This window comes from Mobula birostris, unplaced genomic scaffold (assembly GCF_030028105.1).
Source record: "Mobula birostris isolate sMobBir1 unplaced genomic scaffold, sMobBir1.hap1 scaffold_1597, whole genome shotgun sequence".
NCBI classification, from domain to species: domain Eukaryota; kingdom Metazoa; phylum Chordata; class Chondrichthyes; order Myliobatiformes; family Myliobatidae; genus Mobula; species Mobula birostris.
This window is the reverse complement of record NW_027274639.1, coordinates 47,341-73,853: the sequence shown is the minus strand read 5'-3', so window position 1 is coordinate 73,853 and position 26,513 is coordinate 47,341. Positions and strand designations below refer to the sequence as shown.

At 45.6% G+C, this 26,513-nt stretch overlaps 1 protein-coding gene across 1 annotated transcript; it reads left to right on the top strand.

Moving 5' to 3' along the window:
• Positions 1–26,011, top strand: LOC140192534 (uncharacterized). Its single transcript, XM_072250095.1, is given in 3 exon segments — positions 1–341; positions 3,995–7,829; positions 23,404–26,011. Coding segments are annotated over 2 exon segments (4,851 nt in total). The 5' UTR covers positions 1–341; positions 3,995–4,851; the 3' UTR covers positions 25,277–26,011.
• The last annotated feature ends 502 nt before the right edge of the window (positions 26,012–26,513 follow it).

The window sequence follows — 26,513 nt, the reverse complement described above, 5'->3', positions numbered from 1 at the left end:
GAGTCTCCGGGTGTCAGGGAGATTGTTGGGGAGGGGATTCAACATCGACTGAGGGATAATTGTTGTGACTTCCGGGACAGTCCTGCTCTCTTCCCTCTCTCTCTCAGCCCCACCATCCGTACACGGGCCCCGGGGAGCTTCCGGCTGATGAGGGAATGGGAACCGATGGGTCTCTCAGACAGAGCTGAGCTCCAGCTGTCTAAATGCAAGGATCGGGAACTCGGAGAAAGGGAACAAAATCTTTTACATCAGCTGTTGTGAAAATCACCTTTGTTCTGCCTCCAATCACTAAAAAGAGAAAATCTGCAGAGAGGACACAGTTTTAAGGTGCTTGGAAGCAGGTACGAAGGAGATGTCAGGGGTGTTGTGTTCTTTATACGTACCGTGGGTTACTAATAACAAACCATATTCTGCAGAACTGAACTTGTATTTAACAGCAGCAAAACCATGTCTTACACTGTCATGCTTCTCGATCATTCTTCATTTCTGCTCATGCTGGGAACTCTGTCCAGTCACGTCCTGACACGTGACATCACCACAAGGGGTAAGTTTTTTACACAGAGTGGTGAGTGCGTGGAATGGGCTGCCGGCGACTGTGATGAAGCCGGATACATTATGGTCTTTTAAGAGGCTCCTAGAAAAATACAGGGCTATGGGGAACTCTAGGGAATTTCTAAAGTAAGTAATGTTCAGCACAGCATTGTGGGCCGAAGGGCCTGTATTGTGCTGTATAAATGGGGAAGTCACTTACCCATGACCTCTGGTTGTCGTCCCACTCAACATCAGTGGAAAAAGCTGCTTGCATTTACCCTATCTATACCCTCATATGTTTGCTTACTTCCAACAAAGCCTTTTTTAGCTGGATAAGATGATGAGGGGCATTGATCGTGTGGATAGCCAGAGGCTTTTCCCAGGGCTGAAATAGCTAACGTGAGAGATGTAGTTTTAAGCCGCTTGGAAATAGGTACCAAGGGGATGTCAGGGGTAAGTTTTTTTACACAGAGAGTGGTGGGTGTGTGGAATGCACTGCCAGCAGTGGTGGTCGAGGCAGATACAATAGGGTCTTTTAACAGCCTCTTAGATAGGTACATGGAGCTTAGAAACATAGAGGTCCATGTGCTAGGGAAATTCTAGGCAGTTTCTAGAGTAAATTTCATGGTTGGCACAACATTGTGGGCTGAATGGCCTGGAATATGCTGTAGATTTCCATGTTCTATGTTGAACAGCGAAATAACTTTGGCTATCCTACAATCCTCTGATAACTCTCCCTTCACTAAGGATGAATTAATTATCTCTGCTGGGGCCCGACGATTTCTGCACTTGCCTCCCATGGGGACTGAGGGAGCACCTTGTCATGCCCCGGAGATTTATCCACCCTCTTCTTTAATCTGTGCGGGTCCATGATTTTAATGCCGCTTTTCCACACTCTCATTGACACTGTGTCCATCTGAGTAAATAGGGATGAAAAGAATATTTAAGATCTCCCCCGTTTGCTTTGGTTCCACACATGGATTGCCATTCCGGTCTTCCAGAGGACCAACTTTGTGCCTTGCAATCCTTTTGCTTTTAATCTATCTCCAGAATCCCTGAGGATTATCCTTCATCTTTTCTGTGAGGGCAATCTCATGCCTTCATTTAGCCGTCCTGATTTATTTCTTATGTGTTCTCTTGCATTTCTTCTAATCCACAAGAACCTACCTGCCCATCCCTGTTCTGCAACTCCATTTTGTGCTTCACCAGGGTCTCGATATCTCTTGAAAACCAAGGTTCCATACAGTTTCTATCCTCACCTTTTATTCTGAGAAGCACATACCCGCTTTGTACTTTCAAAATTTCGCTTTGAAGGCCTCAATTTACCAAGCACGCCTTTGCCATAAAGCAGCCTGTCCCAGGCCACAGTTGCCAGACCCTAGTGTCATAATTCCAGGTGTTGATCCATGCCCTGAACACATCCGCCTTTCCTACGCTGCTCCTTGTATTGAAATATACAGGGCTCAGCATATTCACTGCACCATGCTCAACTTTTTCATTCCTGACTTTGTCTGAGGTCTGAACAACAAATGTTGCCGCAAACCCTGCACTATCTATTCTGTTATTCAGGCTCCCATTCCCCCTGCAACTTTAGTTTAAACCCCCCCCCCCCAACCCCACCCCACACCATGCAGTTCTATCACCCCTTTGGCTTTCATCTCCCAGATCAATAAAAAGGAGGTGCATACCAGGTACAGGCAGATCGGAACAAATGGGTAATTATGAAATACAGGGAATTCAAGTGAACACTTATGAAAGACAAAGAAGGCATGAGGTTGCCCCAGCAGACAAGGTCAAGGAGAATCCTCATGGATTCTGCAGATATGTTGAGTGTGAAAAGATTGCAAGGGAAAAAATTAATCCTCTGCAAGATCAGAATGGTAATCCATATGAGGAGACAAAATAGATGTGGGAGATATTTTTTGCTCAGGAGATGAACGCAGAGTCTATAGAAGAGAGGCAAAGCAGCATCAAATTCCTCGACCCTGTACAGGTTACAGAGGTGGAATATGAGAGGTGGATCAAGAAGGTTCAGTCACTCAGCATTCCAGATGAGATAGTAAATTGGATGAGACACTGTCTTTGGGAGAAGCCGCTGTGTGGTAGCAGATGGTTGCCTCTCTGACTGGAGGCCTGTGACTAGTGGTGTGCCACAGGGATCAGTGCTGGATCTGTTGTTGTTTGTCATCTATATCAGTAATTTGGATGATAGTGTGGTTAACTGGATCAGCAAATTTGTAGCTGACAGCAAGATTGGTGGTGTAGTGAACAATGAGGAAGACTATCATGGCTGCTGTGCGATCTGGACCAACTGGGAAAATGGTTTGAGAAATGGAAAATGGAATTTAATGCAGACAAGTGTGAGGTGTTGCACTTTGGTATGACCTACCAAGGGAGTTCTTTCACCGTGACTGGTAGAGCACTGAGGAGTGTTGTAGAAGAAAGGGATGTGGGAATACAAGTCCTCAATTCACTGATGTTGGGGGAGTCCAGAACCAGAGGCCACAATTTGAGAATAAGGGGTAGGTCATTTCGAATGGAGTTGAGGAAAAACTTTTTCACCCAGAGAGTTGTGAATCTGTGGAATGCTCTGCCTCAGAAGGCAGTGGAGGAAAATTCTCTGAATGCTTTTAAGAAGGAGTTGGAGAGATCTCTTAATGATAGCAGAGTCAAGGGATATGGGGAGAAGGCAGGAACCGGGTACTGATTGTGGATGAACAGCCATGATCACAGTAAATGGCAGTACCAGCTCGAAGGGCCAAATGGCCTACTCCTGCACCTATTGTCTATTGAAAATGGTGTCATAGATGTGATGGAAAGAAGGATTTTGGCCCATTGTCCTTCATGAACCAAAGTACTGACAACAATAGATAGACATTATATTGACTTGTGGAAGACATTGGTGAGGTCTAATTTGGAGTATTGTGTGCAGTTTTGGTCACCTACCTACATGAAGGTTGTAAAAGAGGTTGAAAGAGTTCAGAGAAAATTCACAAGGATGTTGCCAGGTCTGGAGGACTTCGGTTATTAGGAAAGATTGAACAAGTCCGGACTTTATTCCTTGGAACATAAAAGATTGAGGGGAGATTTGATGGAGGTATACCACTATTATGAGGGGTATAGATAGGGTAAATGCAAGCTGGCTTTTACCACTGAGATGGGGTGGGACGACAATCAGAGGCCATGGGTTAAGGGTAAAAGGTGAAACGTTAAGGAGAACATGAGGGGAAACTTCTTCACACAGATGGTCATCCGGGTGTGGAATGAGCAGCCAGCACAAGTGGTGCATGCGAGCTCAATTTCAACATTTAAGAGGTTTGTTTGGTACCTGGATGGTAGGGGTATGGGAGTGGGCAGATTAAATAGTTCAGCACAAACCAGATGGCCCAAAGGGCCTGTTTCTGTATTGTAATTTTCGATGACTGTGACAAGAACCTGAAATAATACAAAAATTCCCTCTAAGTTCTTTTAACAGCTGTGCAGACCAACCATTCATCTCAGCAGGAATTTTGTATATGGTGTTAAATCTGTGGCACTTTAAAGTTAATAATGCATAAAAGAAAATCCCAGATGCATGACAAGAAAGACAATTTGCCTGATACTGTTTCAGTGACTGTGGGCCCAGGCACCCATGCTGCTCAGCAGGAACAGGAAATAATACAAATGGAGAGAGGCAAACTGAGCCAGGTCACAGATTGGAGATGGCAGAAATGCCCCATTCTTATAGAGACAGGAAGAGCATCAAGGAATTGATGGCCATTCCAGATACCAGCACTGTGCCCAGTCAGAAGATGATTTCTCTCTCCAACTTGGGTTGAACCTCATTGCAACCAGATCAAACCTTGAGAACTCAAGTAATCTCATCTGAAATTTGGTCCTAACCCAATGATGGATTTTGTAAATCTTTTTACAGGTTAAAAACGAGATGGAATTTAGCTCCTAGGATCTCAAACCCGGTACGCCAGTTTTGCTGTCTCTGTCCAGATGTTTGAAAAGTGGAGCAAGGATTTCAATCAACCATCCTTCCAGCTCAGACTGTGGGGAGGGATTCACTTGGTCATCTGACTGACTAGCATGCCCGTCATTTTGCACAGGGGAAAGGCCGTTCACCTGCTCAGACAGTGGGAGTGGATTCACTTGGTTATCTCAATTGAAGGTACATCAGCAAGTTCACACTGGACAAGGCCATTCATCTGATCTGTGTGTGAGAAGGGATTCAGTCGGTTATCCCACCTGTGGACACACCAGGCAATTCACACTGGGCAGAGGCTGGTCATCTGCTGAACTTGTGGGGAAGGATTCACTCGGTCATCTGACCTAATGGCTCACCAGCGAGTTCACACCGGGGAGAAGCCATTCACCTGCTCAGTCTGTGGGAAGAGATTCACTCAGTCATCCAACCTACTGGCACATCAGCGAGTTCACACTGGGGAGAAGCCGTTCGCCTGCTCAGTCTGTGGGAAGAGATTCACTAATTCATCCACCCTACAGAGACATTAGCGAGTTCACACTGGCGAGAAGCCAATGACCTGCTCAGTCTGTGGGAAGAGATTCGCTGATCAATCCACCCTACAGAAACATCAGCGAGTTCACACTGGGGAGAAGCCGTTCACCTGCTCAGAATGTGGGAAGAGATTCACTGAGTCATCCAGCGTACAGAGACATCAGCGAGTCCACACTGGGGAGAAGCCATTCACCTGCTCAGTCTGTGGGAAGAGATTCACTGAGTCATCCAACCTACAGAGTCATCAGCGGGTTCACACTGGGGAGAAGCCGTTCACCTGCTCAGTCTGTGGGAAGAGATTCACTAATTCATCCACCCTACAGAGTCATCAGCGAGTTCACACTGGCGAGAAGCCATTCACCTGCTCAGTCTGTGGGAAGAGATTCACTGATAAATCCACCCTACAGAAACATCAGCGAGTTCACACTGGGGAGAAGCCGTTCACATGCTCAGAATGTGGGAAGAGATTCACTGAGTCATCCAGCCTACAGAGACATCAGCGAGTCCACACCGGGGAGAAGCCGTTCACCTGCTCAGTCTGTGGGAAGAGATTCACTAATTCATCCAGCCTACAGAATCATCAGCGAATTCACACTGGGGAGAAGCCGTTCACCTGCTCAGAATGTGGGAAGAGATTCACTCAGTCATCCAACCTGCAGAGTCATCAGCGAGTTCACACTGGGGAGAAGCCGTTCACCTGCTCAGTCTGTAGGAAGGGATTCACTAATTCATCCAGCCTACAGATTCATCAGCGAGTTCACACTGGGGAGAAGCCATTCACCTGCTCAGAATGTGGGAAGAGATTCACTCAGTCATCCAGCCTACAGAGTCATCAGCGAGTTCACACTGGGGAGAAGCCGTTCACCTGCTTAGAATGTGGGAAAGGGTTCAGTCAGTCATCCAAACTGCTGGCACACCAGTCAGTTCACAGTGGGGAGTGGCCGTTCACCTGCTCAGACTGTGGGAAGGGATTCACTTGCTCATCTAAGCTAATGGCTCACCAGCGAGTTCACACTGGAGAGATGCTGTTCACCTGCTCAGTCTCTGAGAAGAGATTCACTGAGTCATCCAACCCAGTGGCACATCAGCGAGGTCACACTGGGGAGAAGCCGTTCACCTGCTCGGTCTGTGGGAAGAGATTCACTCAGTCATCCAACCTACAGATTCATCAGCGAGTTCACACTGGGGAGAAGCCATTCACCAGCTCAGAATGTGAGAAAGGATTCACTCAGTCATCCAACCTACTGGCACATCAGCGAGTTCACACTGGGGAGAAGCTGTGCACCTGCTCAGTCTGTGGGAAGAGATTCGCTGATCAATCCAGCCTACAGAGACATCAGCGAGTCCACACTGGGGAGAAGCCATTCACCTGCTCAGTCTGTGGGAAGAGATTCACTGAGTCATCCAACCTACACAGTCATCAGCGAGTTCACACTGGGGAGAAGCCATTCACCTGCTCAGTCTGTGGGAAGAGATTCACTAATTCATCCACCCGACAGAGACATCAGCGAGTTCACACTGGCGAAAAGCCCTTCACCTGCTCAGTCTGTGGGAAGAGATTCGCTGATCAATCCACCCTGCAGAAACATCAGCGAGTTCACACTGGGGAGAAGCCGTTCACCTGCTCAGTCTGTGGGAAGAGATTCGCTGATCAATCCAGCCTACAGAGACATCAGCGAGTCCACACTGGGGAGAAGCCATTCACCTGCTCAGTCTGTGGGAAGAGATTCACTCGGTTATCCAACCTACAGGGTCATCAGCGAGTTCACACTGGGGAGAAGCCGTTCACCTGCTCAGAATGTGGGAAGGGTTTCACTCAGTCATCCAACCTACAGAGTCATCAGCGAGTTCACACTGGGGAGAAGCCGTTCACCTGCTCAGAATGTGGGAAGGGATTCACTCAGTTATCCAGCCTACAGAGTCATCAGCGAGTTCACACTGGGGAGAAGCCGTTCACCTGCTCAGTCTGTGGGAAGAGATTCACTAATTCATCCAGCCGACAGAATCATCAGCGAGTTCACACTGGGGAGAAGCCATTCACCTGCTCAGAATGTGGGAAGAGATTCACTCAGTCATCCAGCCTACAGAGTCATCAGCGAGTTCACACTGGGGAGAAGCCTTTCACCTGCTTAGAATGTGGGAAAGGATTCAGTCAGTCATCCAGACTGCTGGCACACCAGTCAGTTCACAGTGGGGAGTGGCCATTCACCTGCTCAGACTGTGGGAAGGGATTCACTTGCTCGTCTGAGCTAATGGCTCACCAGCGAGTTCACACTGGAGAGATGCTGTTCACCTGCTCAGTCTCTGAGAAGAGATTCACTGAGTCATCCAACCTAGTGGCACACCAGCAAGGTCACACTGGGGAGAAGCCGTTCACCTGCTCAGTCTGTGGGAAGAGATTCACTCAGTCATCCACCCTACAGAGTCATCAGCGAGTTCACACTGGGGAGAGGCCGTTCACCTGCTCAGTCTGTGGGAAGAGATTCACTCACTCATCCACCCTACAGAATCATCAGCGAGTTCACACTGGGGAGAAGCCATTCACCTGCTTAGCCTGTGGGAAAAGATTCACTCAGTCATCCACCCTACAGAAACATCAGCGAGTTCACACTGGGGAGAAGCCGTTTACCTGCTCAGTCTGTGGGAAAAGATTCACTCAGTCATCCAACCTACACAGTCATCAGCGAGTTCACACTGGGGAGAAGCCGTTCACCTGCTCAGAATGTGGGAAAGGATTCACTCAGTCATCCCTCCTACTGGCACACCAGTCAGTTCACAATGGGGAACGGCCATTGTGATGAATCCCTAGATTTCATTTGCTGTGGACTGTCATCTTGAGAGAGAGAGAGAGAGATTAAGAATGGAAATCAGTCTGACTTGCATCTTGTTCACATCACTCACAGCTTGTTTAGTTTTAACCGAGGACACAGACACTCAGAGTCAGACAGAGATGAAGGAGGAAAAATGGAAGGTTCAAAACAAGAGAACTACTGGCCAAGGGTCACTGTTTCGAACTTTCCTATGCCCCCAAGGGTGGGTTAATTATTGATTCAGCATACGTTGAATGTGTGGTTGTCATCTCGTTTGATCCATAGGAGTGGATCTATTTTGGGGTATCCTGTGAAGACCACTTATGTGTTAACCCTTGCCTGGGTGTGGTGTGGAAATTCACTTGAAGACGATACCTCTTGTGACAAGTACCTTCTGGTGATAATTTGTTTGTGGATTTGGAATGACGACGGATAAAATCTACAGCGACTGTTCCCTCGTTTTACCACCATGGATGCTGTGGAATTCAACGTTATTGACTTCTCTCCACACTTACCCTGGATTACAAATACCTCTCTCTCCTCAACTATTCTATGGTTGAACTGGACTTTCATAGTTTACCATCTCAAGACTCCAAACCTTGTTTCCCCTGAGCTCAGTAGTTTGGGAGTTATATTTACCCACATATATACATATAACACTGTTAACTTTTGTTTATCTTGCTTAAGTTACTATATTGTTAGTAGGTACTAATAAAGATAGTGGATTTAACATCAAAAACAGACTCTAGGTGTAGTCTATTGCTACTGACTCATTTCTAAAGTGTTACAGGGTCAAAATTTGGGCCTGCATCCGATATAGGAAAAGATTTGGAGGCGTATTGATCAGTTATCGGTTTCATTGTAGAAATCCCTTTTGATTTATTTGTGTCTGGAAAATCAGCAGCAATGGATGTTGATAGATGTCTGGAAGCGCCAACCTCTGAGGCGTTAGAGGACACCAGAAGGATTGAGTTGCTGAGTATTGCTAAAAGGTTAAAACTTGTGAAGGTGAAATCGACAATGAGGAGGTCACAGATGCAGAGGAAAATAGCTGAGTATTATGTATCTGAGGGTGTGTTTAAAATGCAGGAGTTGGAGGTGTTTCCTGAAAGTAAACCTAGTGAGCTAGAGCTCCCGCACAAGTTAGAAAAAATAAAGATAGAGGCTGTGGAAAGGCAGAGGCAGGTTGAGACTAAAGACGCAGAAAAACAGAGAGGAAGCAGAAAGACAGAGGCTGTTCGAGCTGGAAAAGATAGAGAGATTGCAGCAAAGGGGTCTAGCGTTAGACTCTGGTGATAAGTTTGAGGCCAGTCGGGAAGTTAAATTGGTGCCTCCATTTGACGAGGCAGAGGTTGATAAATACTTTCAGCATTTTGAGAAGTTTGCTCAGGGTTTAAAATGGCCAAAAGAGGGTTGGCCTATTCTCTTACAAAGTGTAATTAAGGGGAAGGCTCAGCAAGCCTATTCTGCTTTGACAGTTGATGAAGCAGCTGATTATGACATGGTGAAACAGGCTGTGCTCAAAGCTTATGAGTTTGTCCTAGAAGCATACAGGCAAAAGTTTAGAAATTTGAGGAAATCTGTGAACCGGACTTATATGGAATTTGCTTATGAGAAGTTTGTGTGTTTTGACCGCTGGTGCACATATAAAAATGTAAATGATGATTTTAACAGCTTGAAAGAGTTGGTTTTAATTGAAGAATTCAAAATGTGTGTCCCTGATGACATAAAGATGTATTTAAATGAAAAGGATGCTGCCACTTTGCAGGAGTCTGCTAGATTAGCAGTTAAGTTTGCTTTAACTCATAACATTAAGTTCACCCAGAATAAGAGCTTCCAAAAGAGTAGCAGGGATAACCAGGGTAAACCAGAAATTAAAGCTGGGACTAGTGACAAGACTAAGGATGAAGGGAAGCAGTTGAAGGAGAAATATTCTGGTCTGCCTTGTTACTATTGTAATAAAGCTGGTCATATGGTGGCTAATTATTCTGTCCTGAAGAAGAAAAAGGAAAAGGAGACAGTCCCACATGCCTGTGATCAGTATGTTGAAGCACCTGTAAACCGACAGGGTTCTGAACATTCTGCTGAGGCTCAGTTAAGGACTGAGAGGTCTGACTGAGTTAAGTAGGGATTCCATCATTTTATGTCAGATGGGTTTGTATTAGTAACGGAAGGGTCAACCCCGGTACCAGTGAAAATTCTTCGAGATACTGGGGCTTCTCAGTCACTTATATCAGACAGCATTCTAAAGTTTGGTGATGAGACTAACATAGGTGAGGTAAATCTTATTAAAGGCATTGGGGGCAGCATTGTTTCCGTGCCATTGCGCAAGGTCACTTTACAGTCAGGGTTGGTTTTGGGACCTGTTAAGATCGGATTATGCTCCAGTTTACCAGTGGAAGATGTTACTTTGCTGTCAGGGAATGACCTGGCAGATGGTAATGTTGTTCCTGCAGTGCAGTTGACAACTAAGCCAACCACTGACGACCCACAGATGGATTTTAACATTTATCGCAGTAACTCGAAGTATGGCTAAAAAGTATGCCAATGCAGACAGTTCTGTGCAGCATGATTCTGATACCCCTGATAGCCAAAATCAGGTTGACCAGGATTCAGGTTATGATGACTTGTCAGGGACCTTTCAGCCTTCATTGTTTCAACAGGATTCAGGTAGTAAGTCTGATGAGAAAGATTTATCCCTGTCTAGGAAGGAGTTTATAGCAGAACAGAACCGAGACCCTGAGATTGAAGCTTTATAAGAAACATTTCTCTCAGATGATGAGATTAAGAAAATGTCAGTAGGGTATTATCTCAAGGATGGAGTGTTAATGAGGAAGTGGAGGCCACCTGCTATACCTGCGAGTGAGGAATGGACAATTATTCACCAAGTTGTAGTTCCTAAAGTTTATAGGACTGAAATTTTAACTTTGGCCCACACTATGCCCTTAGGTGGCCATTTTGGAGAGAATAAAACTGTAAACAGGATTATGAGAGAATTTTTCTGGCCTAATTTGAGGAAAGATGTTGTGACCTTTTGCAGATCCTGTCACACTTGTCAAGTTGTGGGTAAACCTAATCAGGTCACCCCAGTGACCCCACTCCGGCCTATACCTGCATTCGAAGAACCCTGTTCCAAATTTATAGTGGATTGTGTTGGCCCATTCCCAAAGACTAATCAGTATTTACTAACTATTATGTGTACTGCATCCAGATTCCCAGAGGCAATACCTCTCAGAAATATTAAAGCTAAAACTGTGACAAAGGCTCTTAACAAGTTTTTTACTTTATTTGGTTTGCATGAAGAAATCCAGTCTGATCAAGGAAGTAATTTTACAAATGGATTATTCCAGCAGGTAGTTTATGAACTGGGAGCTAAGCAAATTACATCGTCTGCGTACCATCCGGAATCACAAGGGGCTTTAGAAAGATTTCATTCTACCGTCAAAACAATGATTAAGACATACTGTGTTGAAAATGGAAAAAAATGGGATGAAGGAATACATTTGCTTTTGTTCACCGTAAAGGCTGATTTATACTTGTGCATTCGGGATACGCCGTATCCTACACCATAGGCCTGATTTAATTTTTGTGTAGCCCTACGCCGCAGCAAGCATGCGTAGTTGTGTCTGCATCGCTCTGCACTTCACCACCAAAACGCAAGTTGGCGGTGGGGTTTCTCTGACACTGTTGAGCTTCATCATGAGAGACATGGACGAGTAAATGCATTTCAAATATTTTTGGATGTCGGCAGGTAGATTTGACGATTTGGTTCATTGTCTCCAACCATTTATTTTGCATCAGTGTACAGACATGGTGGAGAAAAGCAACCGGAAATGCAATGCTACCAAGCGAACCAATCACAGTTGTTGCGGTCTGCATCGCCGCGACGCGTGAGTTACTTTTTTGAAGAGGTGCACGTTACCCTGCGGCGTAGGGTACATAGTGCCTATGGTGTACACTTGACGCACAAGTATAAATCAGGCTTAAGAGAGTTGGTACAGGAATCACTGGGCTTTAGCCCATTTGAACTTGTATTTGGTCATAGAGTGAGGGGACCTTTGACCTTGTTAAAGGAACAGTGGATTGATGGGGATGTATATGTTAACTTGTTAGACTATGTTTTGAAGTTCAAAAATAAACTCTACCAGGCCTGTAGTCTAGCGAGACAAAACTTAAAGATTTCTCAAAACAAAGTGAAGTGTTGGTTTGTTAAGCGGACCAAAACAAAAGAAAATACTAGGTGGGGGATAATGTGCTTGCCTTATCTCCAATGTTGATGATTCTACTTCAAGTGAAATTCAATGGACTGTATGAAATAGTCTCTCAAATTAATGATGTGAATTATGTTATTAAAACACACGACTGACGTAAACTAACACAGGTGGTACACATCAATATGATAAAGCCTTATTCTGCCAAGCAGGCACCATCGGTGAGTGTTGTCAAACATATAAATCTGACAGCCCTGAGAATGAAACAATTGACTCGTCTGAGACTTTTCACAAGCCAAACATGGTCCCAGTTAGGCTAATGAACTCGGTTGTTCTCAAAAACGTGGACAACAAGTTGGCTCATCTGCAGCCAAAGCAACAACAACAGCTGAAGGAATTAATTCTGAGGTTTAAAGTTTTATTTCCCAATGTTCCCAAGCAAACCACGGTTGCAGTACATGACGTATATATGGGTCAAGCCAAACCGATTAAACAACACCCATATCGCATGAATATAGAAAAGTGTAAATTGGCTGAGCAAGAAATTGAATATATGCTGAAAGTGGTATTATTAGGCGTTCAACATCAGAGTGGAGCTCACCCTGCGTTATTGTGCCCAAACTTGATGGTAGTGTTAGATTTTGCACTAATTATAGGAAGGTAAATGCAGTAACAAAAACAGATGCCTATCCTATCCCTAGGGTGGATGATTGCATTGATAAGGTTGGAAAAGGTAATTTCTTACAAAGATTGATCTGTTGAAAGGGTATTGGTGTGTTCCATTGACGGACTGAGGTAGAGAAATTTCTGCATTTGTGACACCTTCTGGGTTGTATGAATATAATGTTTCGCCATTTGGAATGAAATATGCTCCAGGAACATTCCAGAGAATGATTGATTCTGCAGTTCAAGGGTTAGGACACACAGATGCCTATATTGATGACTTAGTCACAGGGAGTGACACTTGGGAAGAGCTGTAGTAGAAGAGCTGTTTGACAGGCTTTCCAGGGCCAACCTTACAGTTGACTTAGCTAAGAGTGAATTTGGCCATGCCACTGTGATCTGTCTTGGCTGTGTTGTAGGTCAAGGCAAGTTGGCTTCTGTGCAGGCAAAATTCAGGCAATTTCTGAAGTTCCTATTCTGACTGTGTGATGAAGGCCCGTCACTGATTACAGACGTCTCATGGCACACTCGGTAAAACACCCAAAGGGTCATCCACACACATTATTCCCCTTTGTTATTGTGGTGAGTGCACATGTCACAATAAATCAACAGTCACAATTTTACACTCATCCCCAGCAGTAACAGGTATGAAAAAAAGAAACACACTATGTCACAGCTTTATTATCTCAGGTCAATTTATTCATATTCATCTTTCCAATAAGTGTTTTGCCGAAGTGTCATGATAATCTGACGTCTCTCTCCTCCACAGTCACTGGGTCTGAAACAGAGCTGCTGCATAGAGCTGTCTTATATAGAGGCAGCAGCAACCTGCACAGGTGTGCCGATGGTGGAGGATACCATCTTTACCTGGGACAAGGGTTATGTTACCTAATTACTCATCTTGTGGTAAAGTTTTGGGGTTTATACAAGTTATTTAACCGGGAAATGGTGAATCCTGTGATGAAGTATATGTGTTTATTGTGAGAACTGGTGGTAGAGTTTTAGATTGTGTGAAATGGAAGATAATTGAGTTAATTAGCTTTTGGTTAGTCTAGGGAGATTGGCTTAGCAGTTATAAGCCTCAGGTTACCAAGGCTTTGGGTCGTTTTTTTTTCTGTTTAGTCTGAGGGTGGCTGTTAACCAGACAGGTGACAATTGCAAGCTGTGTGTGTGTGTGTGTGTGTGTGTGTGTGTATTTATATATATATATATAATATAGTTTTTTTTTTTTTTAAATTCTTGTTTTCATGTGGACATCCAAGTTTTTGTTTTTCCACTATCTTTGTAAATAAAAGCACCACAATCTATTTTTGCCACTCAAGCCATCTTGTTATTTTTCTTAGACAGTTGACCCACAGTTTTTGTGACAGACTGGTAAGAAGGCTCTTGAAAGGTTTCTGGGAATGGTTGGATATTATCGTAAGTTCTGGAAGAACTTTGCTGATATCGCTCTTCCTCTGGCTAATCTCCTGAAGAAGGGTGAAAAGTCTGTTTGGACCGAGCCTTGTCAGGAAGCATTTGATCAATTGAAAGTTATTATTTGGGATTAGGCCAATCAATATAGTGTCGTCAGCAAATTTAATTAACAGATTGGAGCTGTGGGTGGCGACACAAGTCATGGGTGCACAGAGAGTAAAGGAGGGGGCCAAGGATTCAACCCTGTGGGGCATGTGTGCTGAGGGTCAAAGAGACAGAGGTGAGGGATCCCTCTCTTACCACCTGCCAGCCATCTGACAGGAAGTCCAGGATCCAGCTACACAAGGCAGGGTGAAGGCCGAGGTCTCTGAGCTTCTTCTCGATACTTCACAACTTCGTATGGCTAAAGCTCTGCCCATGACTGCAAGGAACTGCAGAGAACTTTGGTCTCATCTGGAAACATCATAGAAACAAGCCTCCCCTCTATGGACTCTTCCTACACTTCCCCTGCCTCGGGAAAGCAGGCCTTGTACTCAAAGATGCCCACAACTTTGGACATTATTGCTGCAAACCCAAACCTCCATCGGGGAAGAGATGCAAAAGTCTTAAAGCGCGTACCACCAGGTTCATGGACAGCTTCTTGTCTGCAGTTGTCAGCCAAATTAATGGTCTCCAGTCCAATAGAATGGACTCGACCTCACAATGTAACTCGATGTGACCCTGCCCCATATGTCTATCTGCACTGCACTTTCTCTGCAGCTGTAGCTCAGTACATGATAAGTCCCCATTTTAATTGTGTGGAAATATTAGACAGACTGAGCTTCTGCTTTGGAACCACAGAGGAAAAGTTAACTGAACTGATGAACACCAATAAATAGAAAAGGCTTCAATCTCGCATTACGATCTGCGGTAACTGGGATCAGGTGACCGGTGGTGGGTCTCCCAGACCAATTATCAGAATCAGGTTTAATAGCACTGGCTGATCTTATGTAATTTGTTGTCTCTACAGCAGCAACAGAATTTAATTCATAACAATAGATTTTTACCTTTGATTTAAAATAAGAATATACATATTAAATAGTTAAATTATATAAGTAACACAAAATAAAATTAAAATGTAATACTGTAAACTACTTTAATTGTGTGGAACTATTTGACTGACTGGGTTGTTGCTTTGGAAATTCTGGAGTGAAGCTGAACTAAACTGTACACATTTATGAAAAGCTCAGATAAATACAAAAGGCTAAGTTCTCATATGAATGGGTCAGACACCCAGAAACATTGGCTGCCCTTCAGCAGGTAAAAACAGTGGAATGAGGCCTAGTCCCAGGCCTCGGCCCAGTGGTTATGGTCTGAGGCCTGGGACGAGGTGAGAGTAAGCATTCGGCACGGACTAGAAGGGCCGAGATGGCCTGTTTCTGTGCTGTAATTGTTATGTGGTTATATGGAAACATGCTGAAAATATTGCAGAATAAAACATTGTCCACCCACAACGAGAGGACATGACAGATCCGGATCTCACTGCCTTGTCTGAACGGGCGAAAGATGAAGTTACACGTACACTCCAGCAGTGACCGGCAGATGCTGCAGATCTGCGGGAAAACGTGAACAGGAAACGGGATCATGTGCTGGTGGAGGGTCTCCCACCTGATCCGGTGACTCTGCTCTTCGCCCCTCACATGCTGCCAGACCCATCCGCCACATTTCCCACATTATTCCATATTTACTCCAGATACATTTTTACTTCGTCCCTCCAAATCGTCCCTGTCCCTTTCCCTCCACCCCAAGGTCACAGAGTCACGGGCTCGATTCCCATCCCGGTCCAACACACAATTCAGACCCAAACCGGAAATGTGCAGGTTTCATTTAAATCCGTCCATGTTTGTAAACACTCAATTCTATTCACATTCCTCCAACTTCACTGGACAGGAACACTGAAACATCAAGTGAGAAACAGCAGGAGGTGGCCATTCAGCTCCTCGAAGATGATGGCTGCTCTCCCATCTCAGCCACATGTTTCTGCCCGATCCTCATTTCCTTGATACTTTTGGTCTCCACACATCTGCCGGCCTCTGTTTTATGTGAGGACGATCACTGAGTCTTCACCACCCTCTGTGGTGGGGATTTACAGGCATTCACCACCCTCGGAGTGGAGACATTTCCCCTTGTCTCAGTCCCGGACAGTCCACCCCTTTTTCAGAAACTGGGATCCCTGGTTCAGCCTGTAATGATGTTGTGCATTTCAATGTGTTCACCTCTCAGTCCTCGATTCTATAAATGAAAGGGTTATCACATTTGATCTTTCTTCATATGATGACCCACTACTCCAGGGATCAGTCTGGTGAATCTTCATTGCACTCTCTATAACAAATACTCTCTAATCTCTTTGTTAATCCTCCATGGAATTAATTTCCATCTTCTGCAGCCCCGTGTTGCCCCAACCACTCACCTCCCACCCCGTCACTATTTCCACCTTCCCACCTCCCCCTCACCTGGATCCACCTCTCACTCCCCAGCTCTTGCCCCATCCCCACCCCTCACCTCTTTTCTCGGACTATTTCCCGTCCACTCTCAGTCCAGAGGGAGGGTCTCGGCCCGAAATGTTGACGGTCCATTTCCCTCCACAGATGCTGCCCGACCCACTGAGTTCCTCCGGCAGTTTGTTCTTTGGTCTGTGTGACCCGTGTTAGTGTGGGGAGCGGGATTTTACACCATATTCCCGGTACAGTCTCAACAAAACACAAATAATTGTCACTTTGCCCGGACCATTGGCCCCGCTTGCAGGGCAACAGTCTGCCGGTGTTTGCCCCCCAATGTGGTGAATCGCCACCACCGTGGGCTCAGACATTTCCACAGATGAGCCCCTCCTGTCCCCACCGGGACAAACATCCTGTCCGCCCCCTCTCTCACCGTCTTCATCCTCTCCCTCCCCGGGGAACCGGCATCAAACCGACGGGCCGAGCGGTCTCCTCCTACCTCTCAGCGACACATCAGACTCCGGCCGCAGGAGACGCTTCACAAACGCCCCAACTGCCCTCGGAGGGAAATGGAAATAAATCAGAAAGCGGACATTTACTTTGACGGTTGTCCCGCCGTGACGGGAAGTTCGGGAGACGGAGTCATCGGGGGTAACGCCCTCTCGGCTGGTCCGCCTCCGCTATTGGTTGGAAGCAGTGATTGACATTGCTTCGCACCAATGGGAATAGCGCAGCGCGTGACTCCCATGTTGACAGCGGTGGGGGAGGAGCTGGTCACGTGATCAGTAGCCCAGCCGTTAAACCGACCAAGCTCGAGCTCACCAGCGCGCGGGGCACAAAAGGCCCCGGATGATCGGTTGAGGTGAGAAGGGATCTCCGGGTTGGGGGTCTCACCGGGCGGCGTTTTCAACACCGACTTCGGGTAGTTGCTGTGACTCCGGACTCCGTGACCCGCAATCCCGGGACAGTCCTGCTCTCTTCCCTCTCTCTCAGCCCCACCATCCGTACACGGGCCCCGGGGAGCTTCCGGCTGATGAGGGAATGGGAACCGATGGGTCTCTCAGACAGAGCTGAGCTCCAGCTGTCTAAATGCAAGGATCGGGAACTCGGAGAAAGGGAACAAAATCTTTTACATCAGCTGTTGTGAAAATCACCTTTGTTCTGCCTCCAGTCACAAACCAGAGAAAATCTGCAGATGCTGGAAATCCGAGCAACACACACAAATTGCTGGAGGAACTCAGCATTAGTACTCTTTTCCATAGATGCTGCCTGGCCTGCTGAGTTCCCCCAGCATTTTGTGTCTGTTGCTTGTTCTACCCCCTCTTGTTCTGGACTTTCTACCCGTGAGAATATGTTTTGTCCCACTCTCTCTGGGTACATAATGATATCAAACACTTTTGCCCTGGGCAACAAGTAGCTTTCACATCACAAATGTGCCAGACTCCAATGAGACAGACTACTGCCCTTCCCTTCATATTCATTGGCATTGCCATCACTGAGTTCACCACCGTCAGTCACCTGGGGGAGGGTTCAGGGGAAATATTTATGTACAATACAGAAACTGGTGTTACCTGTGTGTATTGTGGTGATGCAAAAGTTGCTGGAGAATTTGCAAGTGGGAAGAAGTGGAGTGATATTTGGAAATCTGACTTTTAAGCGTCATTTAGCAAGCAAATGACACATGGACTGTGTGCAAAAGCTCTGGCAAGAAAATCCATCATTACCTGTTACAGGCCTGCAACTTAGGTTGTGTGAGAGTGTAGATGAACTTAAACAAACCCAGAGGAGATCAAAGTTCTTATAGACTGATTTGATAGCTGTTAAAATGAATACCTCTCTATATAAAATTCACTGTGCACATGTGGGAAAATTGCATAATACAAGCTTTATGTGCACACTGGTCATTACAAATTTGAGGGGAGATTGGTGGGAAGGTGGGGAGAGCTCCGGTGTCCCTGATGCCATGACGTACAAGATGTGCATCCAGCTGCAGCTTGTAACCCTGCAGTTTAAGGAGTTGGAACTTGAAATGGATGAATTCTGGATCATCCAGGAGTTGGAGGGGGTGATAGATATGACATGAAGAGAGGTGAGTTACACCCAAGGTGCAGGACGCAGGAAACTGGGTGAGAGTCAGGAAGGGGAATGAGGTTAAATAGCCATTGCAGAGTACTCTTGTGGCCATCCCCCACAACAACAGGTGGACCACTTTAGAAACTGTTGAGATTACCTGGCAGAGAAAAGTCAAAGGGGTGATAGGGGATTTGTTAGTGAGGGGAACAGAACAAGAGGGGACTAATATCCCAGTGGTAAGGCTCGCTAGTGCTAGTGTGGGGAGAGGGGGGGTGTGGTTAAAATAAGTTGTAGGGGAAATGGGAGCCAGAATGACAGAACAGATAGTGGAGAGGGTGAATTGAATTGAATTGACTTTATTACATACGTCCTTCATATACATGAGGAGTAGAAATCTTTACATCTCCATCTAAATGTTAAAAGTGCAATTCACAGTAATTTATAACAGATAGTTTATACATAGGACAGTCGATATAACATAGTTTACAATTGTATCAGCATGAATTAATCAGTCTGATGGCCTGGTAGAAGATGATGTCCCGGAGCCTGTTGGTCCCTTTGCTGTGGTAGCGTTTCCTGGATGGGAGCAGCAGGAACAGTTTGTGGTTGTGGTGAATTGGGTCCCCAATATCCTTTGGGCCCCTTTTACACACCTGTCTCTGTAAATGTCCTGAATAGTGGGAAGTTCACATCTACAGATGCGCTGGGCTGTCTGCACCACTCTCTGCAGGTTCCTGCGATTAAGGGAAGTACAGTTCCCATACCAGGCAGTGATGCAGCCAGTCAGGATGCTCTCAATTGTGTGTCCCTGTAGAAAGACCTTTGGATTTTGGGCCCCATCCCCAACTTCTTCAACTATCTGCGGTGAAAGAAGTGCTGCTGTGCTCTTTTCACAACACAGCCGGTATGTACAGACCATGTACATGAAAGATGGCAAATGGAGTTTAATGCTGGTGAGTGTGAGATGCTACATTTTGGTAGGATAATCAAAATAGGACATACATGGTAAATGGTAGGGCATTGAAGAATGCAGTAGAACAGAGGGATCTGGGAGTAATGGTGCATCATTCCCTGAAGGTGGAATCTCATGTGGATAGGGTGGTGAAGAAAGCTTTTGGTGTGCTGGCCTTCATAAATCAGAGCATTGAGTATAGGAGCTGGAATGTAATGTTAAAATTGTACAAGGCATTGGTAAGGCCAAATTTGGAGTATTGTGTACAGTTCTGGTCACCGAATAATCGGAAAGATGTCAACAAAATAGAGAGAATACAGAGATTTACTAGAATGTTACCTGGGTTTCAGCACCTTAGTTACAGAGAAAGGTTGAACAAGTTGGGTCTTTATTTTTTTGGGGCGTAGAAGGTTGAGGGGGGTCTTGACAGAGGTATTTAAAATTATGAGGGGGATAGATAGAGTTGACGTGTATAGGCTTTTTCCATTGAGAGTAGGTGAGATTCAAACAAGAGGACATGAGTTGAGAGTTAGGGGGCAGAAGTTTAGGGGTAACATGAGGGGAGTGGTAGAGTGTGGTAGCTGTGTGGAATGAGCTTCCAGCAGAAGTGGTAGAGGCAGGCTCGATATTGTCATTTAAAGTAAAATTGGATAGCTGTATGGACAGGAAAGGAATGGAGGGTTATGGGCTGAGTGCAGGTTGGTGGGACTAGGTGAGAGTAAGCATTCAGCATGGACTAGAAGGGCCGAGATGGCCTGTTTCCATGCTGTAATTGTTATATGGTTATATGTGAGATCCTTGGTGATGTTTATGCCGAGGAACTTAAAGCTGTTCACCGTCTTAACCCCAGATCCATTGATGTCAATAGGGATTAGCCTGTCTCCATTCCTCCTGTCGTCCATAATCAGCTCCTTTGTTTTTGTGACAATGAGGGAGAGTTTGTTTTCTTGACATCAGTCAGATGTTGTTCAGACCTCAGACAGAGTCAGCAATCAAATGGTTGAGCATGGTGCGATGATGTGCTGAGCTGTGTATATCACAATGCAAGAAGCATCGTAGGAAAGCCAGATGAGCTCAGGACAGGGAATTATGAAGTTGTATCCATTGTGGGGACTTGGTTGCATCCAACAGTTTGAGGGATTTAGAGGAATAAATTTGTAGAGAGATTGCACCATGCCAAGATGCAAAGGTTGTTCCAGTAAGTGATTTTAACTTTCCATATATTGACTGGGACTCCCATACAGCAAAAGGACTAGATGGAGTAGAGTTTGTCAAATGTGCCCTTAATCTGTAATTTGAATTCCTGACGTAGAAGTGTGCAGTAAGCTGTTAGGAAATGATCCAGGGCTGGTGACAGAAATTAGTGATCATAATGCCATGAGATTCAAAGTAAATATGGAAAACGAGAGGTGTGCACCACGGGTTGAGATTCTAAATTGGAGAAAGGTCAATTTTGATGGTATGAGAAAGGCTCTGACAAGTGTGGTTTGGAACAGGCTGCTTTCTGGCAAAGGAGTACTTGGTAAGTGGGAGGCCTTCAGAAGTGAAATTTTGAGGATGTAGAGTTTATACATGCCTGCTAAAATAAAAGTTGAAAAGTTACAGGTGCAGGGAACCTTGCTTTTCAAGAGATATTGAGGCCAGGATATTTTGTTCCTCTAAATGCCTCAGACTGTTGGGTGCTACCAAGACGCATGAATGACAACAGTATCATGATTCCATGCCCTGAGCTCACCTGACTTTTTTTTTTAGTTGTCTGCTTTTGGTTTCTGAAAGTTTCCCAACAGGTTTTGGGTAAGTTATTGGAATGTATGTGCAGGAACCGGATATATACTGTAAGTATTTGGATAGGTGTGGACTGATAAAGGATAGACAGCATGGCTTTGTGCACGGTAGGTCATGTCTATCCAATCTTATAGAGTCTCTTGAGGAGGTTATGAGGAAAGTGGTTGAAGGCAAGGCAGTGGATGTTGTCTACATGGACTTTAGCAAGGCACTGGGCAAAGTCTCATATGGGAGATTGGTCAAGAAGGTTCAGTCACTCAGCATTCAAGATGAGATAGTAAATTGGGTGAGTCACTGTCTTTGGGAGAAGCCAGAGTGTGGTAGTACATGGTTGCCTCTCTGACTGGAGGCCTGTGACTAGTGGTTTGCCACAGGGATCAGTGCTGTATCTGTTATTGTGTGTCATCTATATCAGTAATCTGGTTGATAGTGTGGTTAACTGGATCAGCAAATTTGTGGATCACACCAAGATTAGTGGTGTCGTGAACAGCAAGGAAGACTATCATGGCTTGCAGTGCAATCTGGATCAGCTGGAATAATGGGATAAGAAATGCAAAATGGAATTTAATGGAGACAAGTGTGAGGTGTTGCATTTTGGTTGGACCTAGGTCTTACACAGTGAATGTTAGGGCACTGAGGATTGCTGTAGAAGAAAGGCATCTGAGAATACAGGTCTGTATTTCACTGAAAGTGGTGTCACAGTTAGATAGGGATGGAAAGAAAGATTTTGGCACGTTGGCCTTTTTGAACCAAAGTACTGACAACAATAGATGGATGTTCTGTTGACTTTGTACAAGACATTGGTGAGGCCTAATTTGGAGTATTGTGTGCGGTTTTGGTCACCAACCTACAGGAAGATGTAAAAGAGGTTGAAAGAGTTCAGAGAAGATTCACAAGGATTTTGCCAGGTCTGGAGGACTTGGGTTATAAGGAAAGATTGAGCAGGTCAAGACTTTATTCCTTAGAATGTAGAAGACCGAGGGGAGATTTGATTGTGATAGAGGGGTATAGATAGGGTAAATGCAAGCTGGCTTTCTCTACTGAGATTGGGCGGTACTACAACCAGAGGCCATGGGTTAAGGGTGAAAGGTGAGATATTAGGCGCACATGAGGGGAAACTTCTTCACACAGACGGTCATCCGGGTGTGGAATGAGCAGCCAGCACAAGTGGTGCATGCGAGCTCAATTTCAACATTTAAGAGGTTTGCATAGGTACATGGATGGTAGGGGTATGGAAGTGGGCAGTTTAAATAGTTCAGCACAAACCAGATGGCCCAAAGGGCCTGTTTCTGTGTTGTAATTTTCTGTGACTGTGACAAGAACCTGAAATAATACAAAAATTCACTCCAAGTCCTTTTAACAGCTGTGTGGACCAACCATTCATCTCAGCAGGAATTTTTTATATGGCGTTAAAACTGTGGCACTTTAAGTTAATAATACATAAAAGAAAATCCCAGATGCATGTCAAGAAAGACTATTTGTGAGAGGGTGTTTCAGTTACTGTGGGGCCAGGCATCCATGGGGCTCAGCAGGAACAGGGAATAATACCAATGGAGAGAGTCAAACTGAGCCAGGTCACAGATTGGAGATGGCAGAAATGCCCCATTCTTATAGAGACAGGAAGAGCATCAGAGAATTTGATGGTCACTCCAGATACCAGCACTGTGCCCATGCAGAAGATGATTTCTCTGTCCAACTTGGGTTGAACCTCACTGTAACAGTGTGATATCAGATCAAACCTTGGCAACTCAAGTAATCTCATCTGAAATGTTGTCCTACACCAATTGATGGATTTTGTAAATCTTTTTACAGGTTAAAAACGAGAAGGAATTTGCCTCCAGCAATCTCAAACAAGGCACGCCAGTTTTGCTGTCCCTGTCAAGATATTTAAGAACTGGAGCAAGGGATCGACCATCGTTCCTGTTCAGACTGTGGGAAGGTATTCTCTCAGTCTTCTGACCGACTGACATGCCCATAACTTTCCAAGGGAAAGGCCGTTCACCTGCTCAGATAGTGGGAATGGATTCACTCGGTTATCTCAATTGAAGGTATATCAGCAAGTTCACACTGGGCAAGGCCATTCATCTGTTCTGTGTGTGAGAAAGGATTCAGTCGGTCTTCCCACCTGCGGACACACCAGTCAGTTCACATTGGGTAGAGGCTGGTCATCTGCTGAATTTCTGGGAAAGGAAAAAGGATTCACTCAGTCATCTAACCTAATGGCTCACCAGCGAGTTCAAACTGGGGAGAAGCCATTCACCTGCTCAGTCTGTGGGAAGAGATACACTGATTCATCCATCCTACAGAGACATCAGCGAATTCACACTGGGGAGAAGCCATTCACCTGCTCAGAATGTGGGAAGAGATTCACTCAGTCATCCGACCTACAGAGACATCAGCGAGTTCACACTGGGGAGAAGCCGTTCACCTGCTCATTCTGTGGGAAGAGATTCACTGATTCATCCACCCTACAGAAACACCAGCGAATTCACTCTGGGGAGAAGCCGTTCACCTGCTCAGAATGTGGCATGAGATTCACTGATTCATCCCACCTACAGAGTCACCAGCGAGTTCACACTGGGGAGAAGCCGTTCACCTGCTCAGTCTGTGGGAAGGGATTCACTCAGTCATTCACCCTACAGAGACATCAGCAAGTTCACACTGGGGAGAAGCCGTTCCCCTGCTTAGAATGTGGGAAGAGATTCACTAGGTCATCCAGACTACTGGCACACCAGTCAGTTCACACGGGGCAGAGGCCGTTCACCTGCTCAGAATGTGGGAAGAGATTCACTTGGTCATCCTGCCTACAGAGTCATCAGCGAGTTCACACGGGGGAGAAGCCGTTCGCCTGCTCAGAATGTGGGAAGAGATTCACTGATTCGTCCACCCTACAGAGACATCAGCAAGTTCACACTGGGGAGAAGCCATTCACCTGCTCAGAATGTGGGAAGAGATTCACTCGGTCATCCGATCTACAGAGACATCAGCGAGTTCACACTGGGGAGAAGCCGTTCACCTGCTCAGTCTGTGGGAAGAGATTCACTCAGTCATCCGATCTGCAGAGTCATCAGCGAATTCACACTGGGGAGAAGCCGTTCACCTGCTCCGAATGTGGGAAGAGATTCACTGATTCATCCCACCTACAGAGTCACCAGCGAGTTCACACTGGGGAGAAGCCGTTCACCTGCTCCGAATGTGGGAAGAGATTCACTTACTCATCCAACCTACACAGTCATCAGCGAGTTCACACTGGGGAGAAGCCGTTCACCTGCTCAGAATGTGGGAAGAGATTCACTAGGTCATCCGGACTGCTGGCACACCAGTCAGCTCACACGCGGGAGAGGCCATTCTCCTGCTCAGTCTGTGGGAAGAGATTCACTAATTTGTCCACCCTACAGAAACACCAGCGAGTTCACACTGGGGAGAGGCCGTTCACCTGCTCAGAATGTGGGAAGAGATTCACTCAGTCATCCGACCTACAGAGACATCAGCGAGTTCACACTGGGGAGAAGCCGTTCAACTGCTCAGTCTGTGGGAAGAGGTTCACTGATTCGTCCACCCTGCAGAAACACCAGCGAGTTCACACTGGGGAGAAGCCATTCACCTGAACAGAATGTGGTAAGAGATTCACCCGGTCATCCCACCTACTGGCACACCAGTCAGTTCGCACTGGGGAGAGGCCGTTCACTTGCTCAGAATGTGGGAAGAGATTCACTCACTCATCCAACCTACAGAGTCATCAGCGAGTTCACACTGGGGAGAGGCCGTTCACCTGCTCAGACTGTGGGAAGAGATTCACTCAGTCATCCCACCTACTGGCACACCAGTCAGTTCACACTGGGCCATTGTTATGAATCCCTAGGTTTCATTTTCTGTGGACTGTCATTTTAAGAGAGAGAGAGAGATTAAGAATGGAAATCAGTCTGACTTGCAGCTTGTTTACATCGCTCGCTGCTTGTTTTAACCGAGGACACAGATACTCAGAGTCAGATGGAGATGAAGGAGGAAAAATGGAAGGTTCGAAACAAGGGAACTGGTGGCCAAGGGTCACTGTTTAGAACTTTCCTCTGCCCACAAGGGTGGGTTAATTATCGATTCAGCAAACATCAAATGTGTGGTTGTCACCTCATTTGATCCATAGGAGTGGATCGGATTTGGGGTATCCTATGAAGACCACCTATGTGTTAACACTTGCCTGGGTGTGGTGTGGTAATTCACTTGAAGACGATACCCCTTGTGACAAGTCACTTCCTGTGATAATTCGTAAATGGATTTGGAACGATGACGGATAAAATCTGCAGCGACTGTTCTCTCGTTTTACCACCATGGAAACTTGAATTCACGTTATTGCCTTCTCTCGACATTTACCCTGGATTACAAATATCTCTCTCTCCTCAACTGCTCTGTGGTTGAACTGAACTTTCATAGTTCACCATCTCAAGACTCCAAGCTTTGTTTCCCCCGAGTTCAATAGTTTGGGAGTTATATTTACACACACGTACGCATAACACTGTTAACTTCTGTTTATCTTGCTTAAAATACTATATTGTTAGTAGATGCTAATAAAGATAGTGGATTTAACATCAAAACCAGACTCCAGGTGTAGTTTATTGCTGCTGGTTCGTTTCTAGAGCGTTATGGTTCATAAAAAAATTGGGGCCTGCATCCTGGATATGAACAGATTTGGGGGTGTATAGATTACTAACCAACTTCATTGGTGAAATCCCTTTTGATTTATTTGTGTGGCAGAAGCAATGGATGTTGATAGATGTCTGGAAGCGCCAACCTCTGAGGCACTAAAGGACACCAGAAGGATTGCGTTTTGAGTATTGCTGAAAGGTTAAAACTTGTGAAGGTGAAATCGACAATGAGGAGGTCACAGATGCAGAGGATAATAGCTGAACATTATGTATATGAGGGTGTGTTTAAAGTGGAGGAGTTGGAGGTGTTTCCTGAAAGTAAACCTAGTGAGCTTGGGCTCCCGTACAAGTTAGAAAAATTAAAGATGGAGGCTGTGGAACGGCAGAGGCAGGTTGAGGCTAGAGAGGCAGTAAAACAGAGAGAAGAGGCAGAAAAACAGGGAAGAAGCAG